Raw genomic sequence first — 13,057 nt, 5'->3', positions numbered from 1 at the left:
GGGGTGTACTGCATATTTTGACCCCATAGTATTTGAATGAATCTAAGCAAAGCAGAAGGAAAAAGTTACGATTTTCAATTTTTTTGGCAATTTTTTAAATTTAAAAACAGTTTTTTTGTACAGTGTACATAGGAGTGAAGACATTCACCCCCAAATGGATACCCCCGTCTGTCCCGTGTTCAGAAATATACCCATTGTGACCCTAATTTACTTACAGGACCCATGGCAAGGCCTATAAAGGAGGGAACACCCGTTGGATTTCAGGGCACAACTGAATAAATTCCAGGCCCCATTGCTTATTTGTATGGAATAAAAATTGACTCCCTAAAAAATATCCCCCCCCCCCCCCGCGCCCTTTTCGGCGTTCGCAAATCTTAGATAAAAGTAATAATGTGAACTGTGTGGTATTTCCGAAGACGGGTAATTACGGAGGCTGGTTGGAATGGGCACATGGGGCAATAAAACCGTGTATCCCCCATCCTCTCATGCTTTTTGGGGGTATTTCTTGACCTCAGTGGCGGGTATGGGGTGTAAAAAGTGGCGCTCTGTGAGTTTCCGTAAGCTTGCTGAGGTGCGGTGGTCTCTCACAGAAGACGCTCAACAAGGTGCTCCTGGAACTGCAGGAAGGCAAGCATTCCCGGGGCTTCTTGTAAAATACGTATTACTGGTAGCAGTCTGAATAACGCCGGGCTCACGCAGCCGTAGGCAGAATCCGCTTGCGGAGGCCCGCAGCGGATCCCATCTGTGAGCCCGGCTGTGACCCTGCGTACGGCCGCGTAATGTACTGCGCATAACTGCCTACTCACACAGGCAGTCATTCATTGTACAATTTTTTTTTTTGTTTGTATTTCCCGCACCGTCACTTAGCAATGACGCGGGTACCCGCAGCCTGTATACAACGTAGTTGCGTATGGGCTGCTGGTATATCCGCGACCATAGAGCACAATGGGCTCTATGTTGCGGATATCCGCAGTAAAATAGAACCTGCTGCATTCTCTTTTCTGCGAGTGGATTACGCAGTTCCGACCCACTAATGTGAGTGGAATTGTGTAATCCAATGCGATTGATCTGCGTAATACCGCAGATCAGACGCATGCGGAATCCGTAATTCCTTTCCGGTCATGTGAGACCGGCCAAAGGTAGAACGCTACCTTTTTATCACGTGACCGGGGACCGCTCAACGAGGCCACCCGTCACTGCTCCAGGCTCTCGGCGACCGAGATTTTACGTTTCCTGGGCTCCCCGCCTACTGCGCATGTGTCCGGTATTTTGCCGGCGGTCTCATGTGCAGAATCTGGGAAAGTTCACGGAAGAAGATCGCGTCGGGGTGCAAATACGGAGACCTCCGGTAAAAAGTTTCATCTCATCTCACCGATCGCATCGGTGAGGGGAAATGAAACTAACTTTTAAAAAAAACTTTTACGTGATCGCCATTATCCATTGGATAACGGCGAACACGTGATCAGGAATCGCTCACCGCGGCCCTCTGTGAAATTTCCAGTCTCTTGGCTAAGTTTTTTACACATGGCAGCCAGGAGCAGAGGGATTTTAAATTTCCCGGGTCCTGAGCCTCTCTGTGCCCGCGCTCGATGTCAATCATCGGGCACGCATGCGCAGAGGGGGCCTCAGGTCCCGGAAGACCGGGACACCGCTGAGGACCGGGGGTAAGTATTTTTACCTCCCCTCATGGATCCGATCCATGAGGGGAGGTGAAATTAACCTTATTTTTACTTTTCTTTAACTTTTTCGCAATCACCGCTATCCACTGGACATCCCCTCATTCCCCCGGGGACATCCCCTCATTCCCGGCTACCTTCAGGATCCGGGAACCAGGAGATTTTAAACTCCCCGGGGTTCCCAGTCTTCTGCGCATGCGCGTGACGTCATTCATCTGGCGCGCATGCGTAGAAGAGCCGAGCCGGGTCCCGGAGGACCCATTCCTCGCGGCGGACATCGGGGAAGTCGGGTGAGTACTTTCAGCTGCCCTGATGGATTCGATCCGTCAGGGCAGCTGAATCTTTAACTTTTTCACAACTTTTATTTACTTTATTGCGATCGGCGCTATCCACTGGACAGCGCCAATCGCAATGCCGGGGGGGGGGGGGTCACCGCAGCCCGGGATGACAGCTCCATGCTGTCGGCTACCAGCGGGCACCGACAGCATGGAGCTGTCACGTCCATAGCCCACGGGGCTTTATTCTCTGTAGGACGCATGTTTTTACATCCTCAGAGAATAAAGCCCACTTGGGCAGGAAGTAAAAAACACTATGGCCCGGTCGTTAAGGGGTTAAAGTAATGATACACCATTTTTACATGCTAATGACAAAATTGGATAACAGTGTAAAACAATATACAAGAATAAAACACTATAACGGCGTACACCCCATTACAAACATGAAAACAATGGAAAGGGAAGAGAGCCTAGACCAGTCTTGCTTACCATAAACAGTGCACCTTAGGGAGAGCATTTAGGAGGTGAGTGAGGAGACTTATAGGGCCCCCCATGCTCCTCTGGGTAATATGCAAATAAGGAAGATGGAACAATACCTTTGCAGCGCCACCTATTGGATGGCAGCATTCCTTCAAATCAATGCATACCCTTTATACTGGTCTGTAGAGCAATGATTGGGAAATTAAAACCAAGCAAGAATCTATACACAGACAGCTGTTTTGGGGTTTTTGTCCCTCATCAGTGTGCAGTAGGATCCTGACTTGGCTTTTAAAAGGCCTATGACGTAGGTCAGGAGGGGTAACAGTACTCCTTAGGGAAAGCACCAAGAAGGTGAGTGAGGTGACTTTTAAGACCACCCATGCTCCTCTTGGAAATATGCAAATAAAGTGGTGTTACCCCTCCCGACCTTTGTCATAGGCCTCTCACTAGCCTAGCCCGGAAACTAATGCATATCGATGAGAGTCAAAAACCGCACAACAGCTGTCTGTGTATGGATTCTGGCTTGGTTTTCAATTCCCAATTATTGCTCCTCAGACCTGTATAAAGGGTCAAGCATTGATTTGAAGGAATGATGTCATCCCATAAGTGGCACTGCATAGGTATTGTTCCATCTTATTTACAAATATTACAACAATGGCACCTTCAGGGTATTGGAGTCACTGTGAAGAGATGTTACAGTTAGAATCATCTGGAGATCCCACATCTTTGGTTAGGATTGGTTAAGGGTGATAACTTTAGGAGATGGACATCTTTAAGCAATATCTAATCTCTTTACCATTTATGACAAGTTGGTGTCACTCGCCTATCGGATAGGTTTCACACATGCATAAAAGATTAAGGAAACTTGGAGTTTATTTTAAGTCCTGGCATCTGCTACGGTAGTATTTATTCTATCTACAGCACATGCACTACTTAGTACATACAGTCCTCATGGTTCAGAACCCACAGTTTCTCTGTCATCACCCCTCACCCCGGAAGTCTAGAGGTGTGCTCCTCTATCAGACTTGGGAAGGACCCCGACTCGTTTGTGCCGGACCTCAGGCTCCTAGTTCTTTATGTCGCATCTTCACAAACCTCTCACTCTGGCTCTTAGCAACTTCCCCCCTGATTGTTGCAGGAACTGATACTTTTATGTTGCTTCCTACCACACTCACAGGTGTTACCTCTTATTTCTGCATCCTGAATACCTGTCTACCACCTTCTGCAGGCCATTCTGTGTATTGCGCTCCTACACATTATTAAAGTAACAAGAAATACAGTGGCAGAAGTCATCAGAGTCACAGAAACTTTCTAAATGTCACCATAAGAGTGTTCCATGTTAGCGCTGCTGTGACTCTAATACATAAAATAAGAGTTGACTTTGAATGTTTTCCCACAGATCTTCCCTGGAGCCCGTGTGTGGATGAAATCTTTGTCCTCAGGTTAGAAGATCAGCTAAGAACCTGCATGATGTGCTATATTACCGGCTACTTCCCAGATAAACTGAGTGTGTCTTGGTATAAGACGGAGAATGAAGTTACTTCTGCCGTGCAGGACTCCCAGGACACGGCGACAAAGATTGAACCGCGCAAAAGGGAAAACATGACATTTGGTTGTACTGCAGTTCTACATTTTACTCCAGATGCTAAGAAGGACCAAGGATCAGAATTTATCTGCAGGGTGGAGCATCCCAGCCTGGAGCATCCGATAGAGAGAAGCAGCGGACCCCTCCGTATATTAAGACAAGGTAAAGAGGAGTGATTACAAACATGGATCCCACTATTCTGCAATGTAGAGACTTCATCTGTTTATGGACCCCGTTGTTTATCTCTAAAGGAGTTTTACCAACAAAGAAAATGTTTGATTGCTGGGGTTTCGAACAGAGAGCTTGACACCCAGCCACAGCACACCACAACTACCCCATGTGAATGTTCTATGAGATGGAGGGGGATTGCTGAGCACATTCATCTCCGCCTGTTCCGTAGAAGTGAATGAAACAGAGGTTGGACATATGCACAGCTGATCAAATCACATGGGGCAGTTAGGGAAACCTCAATGATTAGACATTTTTCCCCTATCCTGTGGGATAACTCCTTTAGGGCTCCTGCACACAGGCGTAAGCATATTCACACTCGCCAGAGGAAGATGTAATTGCACTCTGAATGGAGCGCTATCACATCCTCTGGCGAGCAGATCCACGCTCCATTCTGTAGTTTTACCCACTGCCAGCCCTGTTCACATCAGCACAAGACACACCCGTGCCATGTTCGAACAGAAAGGATAGTCTAATGAGTAGACTGACCAGCCTAATTAGTCCTTGGTGTTATCTCTCATATTAACATCTCGAAATTTCATTATGAACAGGTGAACATTTGAGCACCCCTTAGACTCCTATGGGGCCTTGGGTGCGCAAATGCGTACAAAAATGGAGCAAGTGGAGGAAACCAATTGAAACCTATGGGTTTTAAAGGTTGCAGTTCCTATAGCTGATTTTCTGCAAGTGTGCAGGAGGCGTCAAACAGGTTGTCTGGTATACAAAACACAGCCTAAGGGCTTCTACCCACTAGCGCTTTTTTTTAACACTGCGATATCGCTGCGTTTTTTTAACGCAGATGTCAATGGGACTTTCTATTGTTAAAATCACAGAAAAAGCGCAAACTTGCGATTTTTGTGTGATGCGATTTTAACATTAGAAAGTCCCATTGACATTTGCATTAAAAAATCGCTGCGATATCGCAGTGTTAAAAAAACCTTAGTGGGTAGAAGCCCTAAGGCTAATTTCACAGGGGCGAGGGCGATATAGGGCTGCAAAACATGTGATTTTTGTCACAGATGCAAGGCATTTTTTGTTCCAAATCACCTTGCATTACTTCAGGAAGAAGCGGTCCTCCGCCGCTGCTATCGCGCAGTCTGTCCCTTTGTTTTCAATAGGGAAACCTCGCATCTCATCACACCGCCTGCACCTCGCACGTGGTGCAATACTGTTTCCGGCCCCATTGAAAACAAATATTTGATGCGATGTAAGAGCACGCTCAACGATAGCATGTGCAGCTATTAGTTTCCCACATCGCGGTGCGGTAAAGCATCGCTCATGCGTATCACCTCATTCGGGTACATATTAGTGCGAGACTTGGGTGTCTTGTAGCACACAAATCTTGCACGAAGGGGAATTCTAATTCAGCAGGATTTCAATACTTGTCAGAGAAGTTTCCCAAGATCAGTGCAGCAAAACAGAAGGAATTTTTGTTGGAACCCAAATTCGGGAGGTTTTGCAAGTTATAAAATTCAATGATGCTCTTAACATTAAAGAAAGAGAAGCATGGCAGCTTTTAGATGGGTTTGTGAAAACCTTCTGGCCAACCATAAGTCTTGTGCTTCTGAAGCTGGTGTTCAAAATGTTGCACAATGCATTTCAGGAAATGGGCTTCATATGTCTTTGAAAATGCATTTTTTGCATTCGTATCTCAACTTTTTTCCCAAAAACCTGGTAGCAGTGAGTGATGAGCAAGGCGAGCGTCTTCACCAAGATATTCAACGGATGCAAAGTCGCTACCAAGGATTCTGGAATGAAAGCATGATGGCAGATTACTGCTGGATGTTGTATGGTGATGATCCAGGCAAAGTGTCCAAAAGAAAGTCATATTTACAGCAATTTTAACGTTTTCTTTGGTAAAAAGTATAATATGAATAAAAATGATTTCATTCCTGGTACATTCTGAAATATACTTAAAATCGGCAAAAATCATAGGTGGTCATATTTCAAAAACTGAACGTGGTAGGAAAAACTGAATGCATATTCGGAATCAGCATGAAAAGTTGGTTTTTAAAAATGTATTTTTGTTTATGATGAGAAAAAAAAGTTTTATTCTGTTGACCAGTGAGAGTTTAAGAGAACCTTCTAATGAGTCCATGTGACAATATATCAGATGGAAATCCATACTGCGGCTTCATGTTATTGTACATGTAATGTCTGATCATTTTATCCTGTTCCTACAGCTAATGTATCATTCATAGTAAGAGACATTGAGGGTCCTCCAAAGCTGATTGATGGAAAAGTAGCCACCCTCTACTACACAGTGGACCACTGCCCTGAGGACCTGAGTGTGACGTGGCTGATGAGGAGAGCTGGACAGGTCCAGAAAATCCAGACGTCTCCGATGGGAGGACATGAAGTAGAGAGCTTACTGGATACATCCTATGTGATCAGATCACAACGGGAGGGACGTCAGTATGTAACATCACTGAGCTTCATACCACGTATGGAAAGACACAAAGATGTGACCTTCATCTGTAGAGGTGTCAGCAATCAGCATAATGACGAGAAGACGTTTCACTGTAAGACCATTTATGGTAAGATATCGACATTATGATATATAAACTAAGAAAGCATATATATGACCTACTACATGGACGGGGTGCACTTACTCTTCTGTACAATTAGCTTGTGGACAAAATGTCCTTAAACCTGTAGAGAGAATTATCTATGGGGACCATCATCAGCTGTTTGCTGTGTTATTCTTTTGTGTTGCATCTCTGTGATCTGAGAACTGTTATCTTTTACCTTCTCACTCAACCTACCCATACGAGGGTTTGTTCTTTGTGATAAGTTGTATGTTTTAATGGCTATATCCTGGGGTACATATAACTTTGGAAAATGTTAGTTTGTTAAAGGAAATCTGTCAGCACTTCCCCTCCAAAATTACTGTACTGGCCCGATGGCTCAAAAGACACGGATTATGAATGTTACTTTTATCTTTCTACTTAATAATGTTCCCTTGATGTCTGAGTGATGGTCTGTATTATGAATGCCTGATGATATCAGATAACCTTTAACGGGTTGTCCCAAGATTTTATCTTATCCCCTTTCCACTAGATTGGTGTGGGTCTGACAGCTAGAAGCCCTACCAATAACAAAAATTTAGGCCTGTGTCCTCCTGTATCAATAGAGCCAGTAGTTGAGTATACTGCTCCATTCATCTCTGCTCGACTACTGAAAAAAAGCCAAGTACTCTAGGCCTGTAGTGTGAATAAGCAATAAGTTGAAATTCCAGGACAATCCCTTTAAAGTAAACTGTAAAATGTATCCAGTTGCCGATGTTCAATGAGCAGACATGAGATGTAGTTATTCAGCCTGGATGAAGAGTGTTATGACATGTGGAGAGATGTACACCTTATTCTGTCCTTCACATTTCAGTAAAGCCAAGGCTGTCACAGCCAGTGATGAGAAGTCTCTTTATCTTTGGAGAGATGAAGTATTTGCTCAACTTGGAGAACTTTTATCCTAAAAGTATCAGGATTACATGGAGATGTGGAGTGCGAGGATCAGAAGATGTCATATCATCCACTGAATCATTGGCCAATAATCCTGACAAAACCTACAGCGTCTCCAGTGAGGTCCGAATCCCTGAGGATCATCATAAGGATCCAGAATTCACAGTACGAGTGACCTGGGAACATGAATCTATGGAGAGCACGGAATCCAGGGAGCTGTCTATCAGAGATTCAGGTGAGAAGCGGGACGTTACCTCCTTACTGACGTCTAATGAAAATACTAATGACCACCTGTCTGTGGGTAATAAGTGACTGACTGTGGGAATTACATGTGGTGATGTCACCATCATGTGATCAGTACCAGGCTTCTGAGCTCCGCCCCTGATCATGACGGTGACAGCATCACAAGTCCTAAACTATGCTGAACCTGACAGCAGCCATGTTTACCGTTGTTCAGTGTTGAAAAAAAACGTTGCTTTTGTGCAAACATGTCAGTATGTGACATGCATGTAGCAGAGCTTTGTGTGTGACATGCATGTAGCAGAGCTGTGTGTGTGAACACTAGTAGTATCTAGAGATGAGCGAGCACCAAAATGCTCGAGTGCTCGTTGCTCGAGTCGAGCTTTCCGCAATGCTCGAAAGTTTGTTTCGAGTAACGAACCCCATTGAAGTCAATGGGCGACTCGAGCATTTTTGTATATGACCGATGCTCGCTAAGGTTTTCATTTGTGCAAATCTGCAAAACCTACGAAAGTGATGGAAACGACACAGAAACTGATAGGGCAGGCGAGGGGCAACACACAGGGCTGCATCTCAGGTTCCCAGGTCTCACTATTAAGCCACAATAGCGGCAAGAGTGGTCCCCCCCCCAACAATTTTTACTTCGGACAAACCCTCATTAGCAACGCACACCTTAGCTAAGCACCACACTACCTCCAACCAAGCACAATCACTGACTGCGGGACACACGGCTGCCTCTTCTCCTGGGTTACATGCTGGCATTGCTGTCCAACCCACCCGCACGACCCTGCGTCCGCAGCGCACACAAAAGTGTCCCTGCGCAGCCTTCAGCTGCCCTCATGCCACACGCTCGCTTCATAGCTACACCACCCTCATGTCTATTTCCACATGCGTCTGCGATGAGGAGGAACCGGAGGCACACACTGCAAAGGGTTGGCAGGGCCAGGCAGCGACCCTCTTTGAAGGGGGGGGGGGGGGGGCGATAGCCAACAATGCTGTTAAGAATTGATAATAGATTGACGTTCCATCTTCATTTCAATCCGTTGCCACATCTGTCAGGAGCTGCAAACGTGGGCATAAAGGGGAGTCCGCTGCCAACCCAGCAGTTCAACACATTTCCACAATGCAGTAATACTAGATGTGGGAAGTATGTGAGCGGGTCCTGTCCCAGAAAACACCTTGTGTGGCCAAGGTGCTGCGAGTGACATAGCAATGGGGACTCCATGTGTCCACACACTACTCATTCTGTTTGGGTGTCAGATACCTCATCGACAACACAAGGGGTAAACCATCTGCACTCTGCACCCTACCCAAGTCTGTCAGTGTTTTGGGGACATACAGGTAAAACACCTCAATGGGAAATCTGTGTGCACCCGCAGCATGGGTGGCTAGCAGGAACCCACAGACGGTACATAAAGAAATCCCATTGCAGTGCCCCGGATAGCTGAGGTTACGTGAGAGGAAATACATGTTGGCTGCGGCCCACAGTCCATGCCCTAGACATTCGTGTTTTTTTTTAAAGTGCCAGGCAGGTACAACTCCGCTATGGCAAGTCTGTGTGCACCCACAGCATGGGTGGCTAGCAGGAACACACAGACGGTACATAAAGAAATCCCATTGCAGTGCCCCGGATAGCTGAGGTTACGTGAGAGGAAATACATGTTGGCTGCGGCCCACAGGCCATGCCTTAGACATTCGTGTTTTTTTTTTAAAGTGCCAGGCAGGTACAACTCTGCTATGGCAAGTCTGTGTGCACCCACAGCATGGGTGGCTAGCAGGAACACACAGATGGTACATGAATAAATCCCATTGCACTGCGATGGGAAGACTTAGTGCACCCATAGAATACACAGACCCCTGTAATATTCCTGTAGCAAAGGTATATGCTGACCCCAGTAACAGTTATGTTGCAGAAGTCTAGGGAGACCCCAGTAACATTTCTGTAGTAACAGTATAGACAGACCCCAGTAACATTTCATTAGCAGCAGTATATGCAGACCCCTGTAACATTTCAGTAGCAGCAGTACAGGCAGAGCCCAGTATTTGTAACATTTCAGTAGTATCAGTATAGACAGACCCCAGTAACATTTCTGTTGTAACAATATAGACAGAGCCGAGTAACATTTCTGTAGTAACAGTATAGGCAGACCCCAGTATCAGTTCTGTAGCAGCAGTATAGGCAGACCCCTGTAGCATTTCTGTAGCAGAAGTATAAGCAGACCCCTGTAACATTTTTGTTGCAGAAGCATAGGCAGACCCCTGTAACATGTCTGTAGTAAAAGTATAGGCAAACCCCAGTAACATTTCTGTAGCAGCAGTATAAGCAGACCCCCTGTAACATTTATGTGGCAGAAGTATAGGCAGACCCCAGTACCATTTTTGTAGCAGAAGTATACGCAGACCCCCTGTAATATTTACATGGCATACCATTAGCGTAGGCGAAGGCCGGAAAAATTAGTTGGATAAGAGTTTTGGGCTGGGCCCCAAAAATTAGTGTACCAAGAGTACGAGTGTACCTCTGAAAAATTTATTAACCGAGAGGGCAGGTGAAACACATAAAATTTTTTTTAAAGATACAGCTCATTGTTGCTTAATTTGTAACAGAGCCTGGAGGCAGCCCTGTTGAAAAAATTGTTACAGTCTCAATACTTTTGAAACTTAGAAAAATTGTAAAAACATTGGTAGATGTAGATGAGCCTTTTGGGCCGCAGAAAAATTGGCCGTTCAGCACGATGACATGTTGTTTCTGGAGGAGGAGTAGCAGGAGGAGGACTAATGTCAGAGACAGATTGACAAAGTTAAATGCCCCGTTTAACGGTGATAGAGAAGAGTGCTTTTATCTGCGGTTGCAGCGAAAACAATTTTTAGGTTCCGCTGCTCTCCGCCAGTGGAGAAGAGAAGTCTGGGGAAATCTAGGCTTTGTTCATCTTTGTAAGTGTAAGCATGTCGGCACTGGCAGTTGACAGGCGGGTACGCTTGTCCGTGATGATTCCCCCAGCTGCACTAAACACCCTCTCTGACAAGACGCTAGTGGCAGGACAAGCCAGCACCTCCAGGGCATGCAGCACAAGTTCGAGCCACGTGTCCAGCTTTGACACCCAATAGTTGTATAGAGAAGAGGCATCACGAATGACGGTGGTACGATCGGCTACTTACTCCCTCACCATCTTTTTACAGTGCTCCCTCTGACTCAGCCTTGACTGGGGAGTGGTGATACAGTCTTGCTGGGGAACCATAAAGCTGGCAAAGGCCTTGGACAGTGTTCCCCTGCATGCGCTGAACATGCTGCCTGATCTCCGCGCCTAGCCTGCTACTTGGCCCTCGGAACTGCGCCTTCTGCCGCTGGCGCTGTCAGATGGGAAGTTTACCATCAGTTTGTCCACCAGGGCCCTGTGGTATTGCATCACTCTCAAACCCCTTTCCTCTTCGGGAATGAGAGTGGTAAGGTTCTCCTTATACCGGGGGTCGAGAAGGGTGAACACCCAGTAATCCGTAGTGACCAGAATGCGTCTAACGCGAGGGTCATGAGAAAGGCAGCCTAACATGAAGTCAGCCATGTGTGTCAGGGTACCAATACGTAACACATCGCTGTCCTTACTAGGAAGATCACTTTCCGGATCCTCCTCCTCCTCCTGCTCCTCGTCCACAGGCCATACATGCTGAACAGATGGGAGGCAAGCAGCATGGGTACCCTCTGCAGTGGGCCCAGCTGTCTCTTCCCCCTGCTCCTCCCCCTCCTCCTCCTCCAAAACGCGCTGAGATATAGACATGAGGGTGCTCTGACTATGAAGCGACATACTCTCTTCCCTCGTCTCCTGTTCCGAATGCAAAGCGTCAGCCTTTATGCTTTGCAGCGAACTTCTCAGCAGGCATAGCAGAGGAATGGTGACGCTAATGATTGCAGCATCGCCGCTCATGTGCAGCGTAGAGTTCCACCGTGTGGGCACGTCGCACACCAGCCGGTGCTCTGGCAGATTAAACCAATGTTGCAGGGTCCGCAGGGTGGCAGCGTCCGTGGTGGACTTGCGGAAATGTGCGCAGACGAGGCGCACCTTGCCGAGCAGGTGTGACAAGTGCGGGTAGTTTTTCAGAAACCGCTGAACCACCAGATTGAAGACGTGGGCCAGGCATGGCACGTGTGTAAGGCTGCCGAGCTGCAGAGCCGCCACCAGGTTACGGCCTTTGTCACACACGACCATGCCCGGTTGGAGGCTCAGCGGCGAAAGCCAGAGGTCGGTCTGCTCAGTCAGACCCTGCAACAGCTCGGGGGCCATGTGCCTCTTGTCACCTAGACTGAGTAGTTTCAGCACGGCCTGTTGACGCTTGCCCACCGCTGTGCTGACACGCCACGCCACACCGACTGCTGGCGACGTGCTGCTCACATTTCTTAATTGAGAGGTAGAGGTCGCGTAGGAGGAGGAGGAGGGGGAGGGTTGAGAGGAGGTGGCATAGACTGCCGCAGATACCAGCACCGAGGAAGGACCCACAATTCTGTGTGTGGGTAGGACGTGTGCAGTCCCAGGCTTTGACTCTGTCCCAGCCTCCACCAAATTCACCCAATGTGCCGTCAGGGAGATATAGTGGCCCTGCCCGCCAGTACTTGTCCACGTGTCCGTGGTTAAGTGGACCTTCCCAGTAACGGCGTTGATGAGGGCACGATTGATGTTGCGGGAGAGGTGCTGGTGTAGGGCTGGGATGGCACACAAAGAAAAATAGTGGCCACTGGGAACCGAGTAGCGTGAGACCGCCGCCGCCATCATGTTTTTGAAAGCCTCCGTTTCCAGAAGCCTGTACGGCAGCATCTCCAGGTTGATCAATTTGGCAATGTGCATGTTTAATGCTTGAGCGTGCGAGTGCGTGGCGGCCTATTTGCGCTTGTGCTCCAACGCTTGTGCTAGCGACTGCTGGATGCTGTGCTGTGAGACATTGCTGGATGGGGCCGAGGACAGCGGAGGTGAGGGTGTGGGTGCAGGCCGGGAGGCGCTCGTGCCTGTGTCCTGAGAGGGGGGTTGGATCTCAGTGGTAGGTTGGGGCACAGGGGGAGAGGCAGTAGTGCGACCAAGAGGCGGTGAACGGCCTTCGTCCCACCTTGTGGGGTGCTTGGCAATCATATGC

At 47.5% G+C, this 13,057-nt stretch overlaps 1 protein-coding gene across 1 annotated transcript in view; it reads left to right on the top strand.

The window, feature by feature from the left end:
* Positions 1-13,057, top strand: part of LOC136577082 (uncharacterized) — a 50,880-nt gene that overhangs the window by 18,737 nt on the left and 19,086 nt on the right. The window contains exons 7-9 of the mRNA XM_066576794.1: positions 3,831-4,178; positions 6,428-6,781; positions 7,626-7,937. Of these exons, the coding sequence (XP_066432891.1) occupies positions 3,831-4,178; positions 6,428-6,781; positions 7,626-7,937 (1,014 nt within the window). The remainder of the gene's footprint in view (positions 1-3,830; positions 4,179-6,427; positions 6,782-7,625; positions 7,938-13,057) is intronic.

This window comes from Eleutherodactylus coqui, chromosome 8 (assembly GCF_035609145.1).
Source record: "Eleutherodactylus coqui strain aEleCoq1 chromosome 8, aEleCoq1.hap1, whole genome shotgun sequence".
In the NCBI taxonomy this organism is placed as follows: Eukaryota; Metazoa; Chordata; class Amphibia; order Anura; family Eleutherodactylidae; genus Eleutherodactylus; species Eleutherodactylus coqui.
The sequence above is the reverse complement of the archived record's forward strand: the minus strand, read 5'-3'. Positions and strand labels throughout refer to the sequence as shown.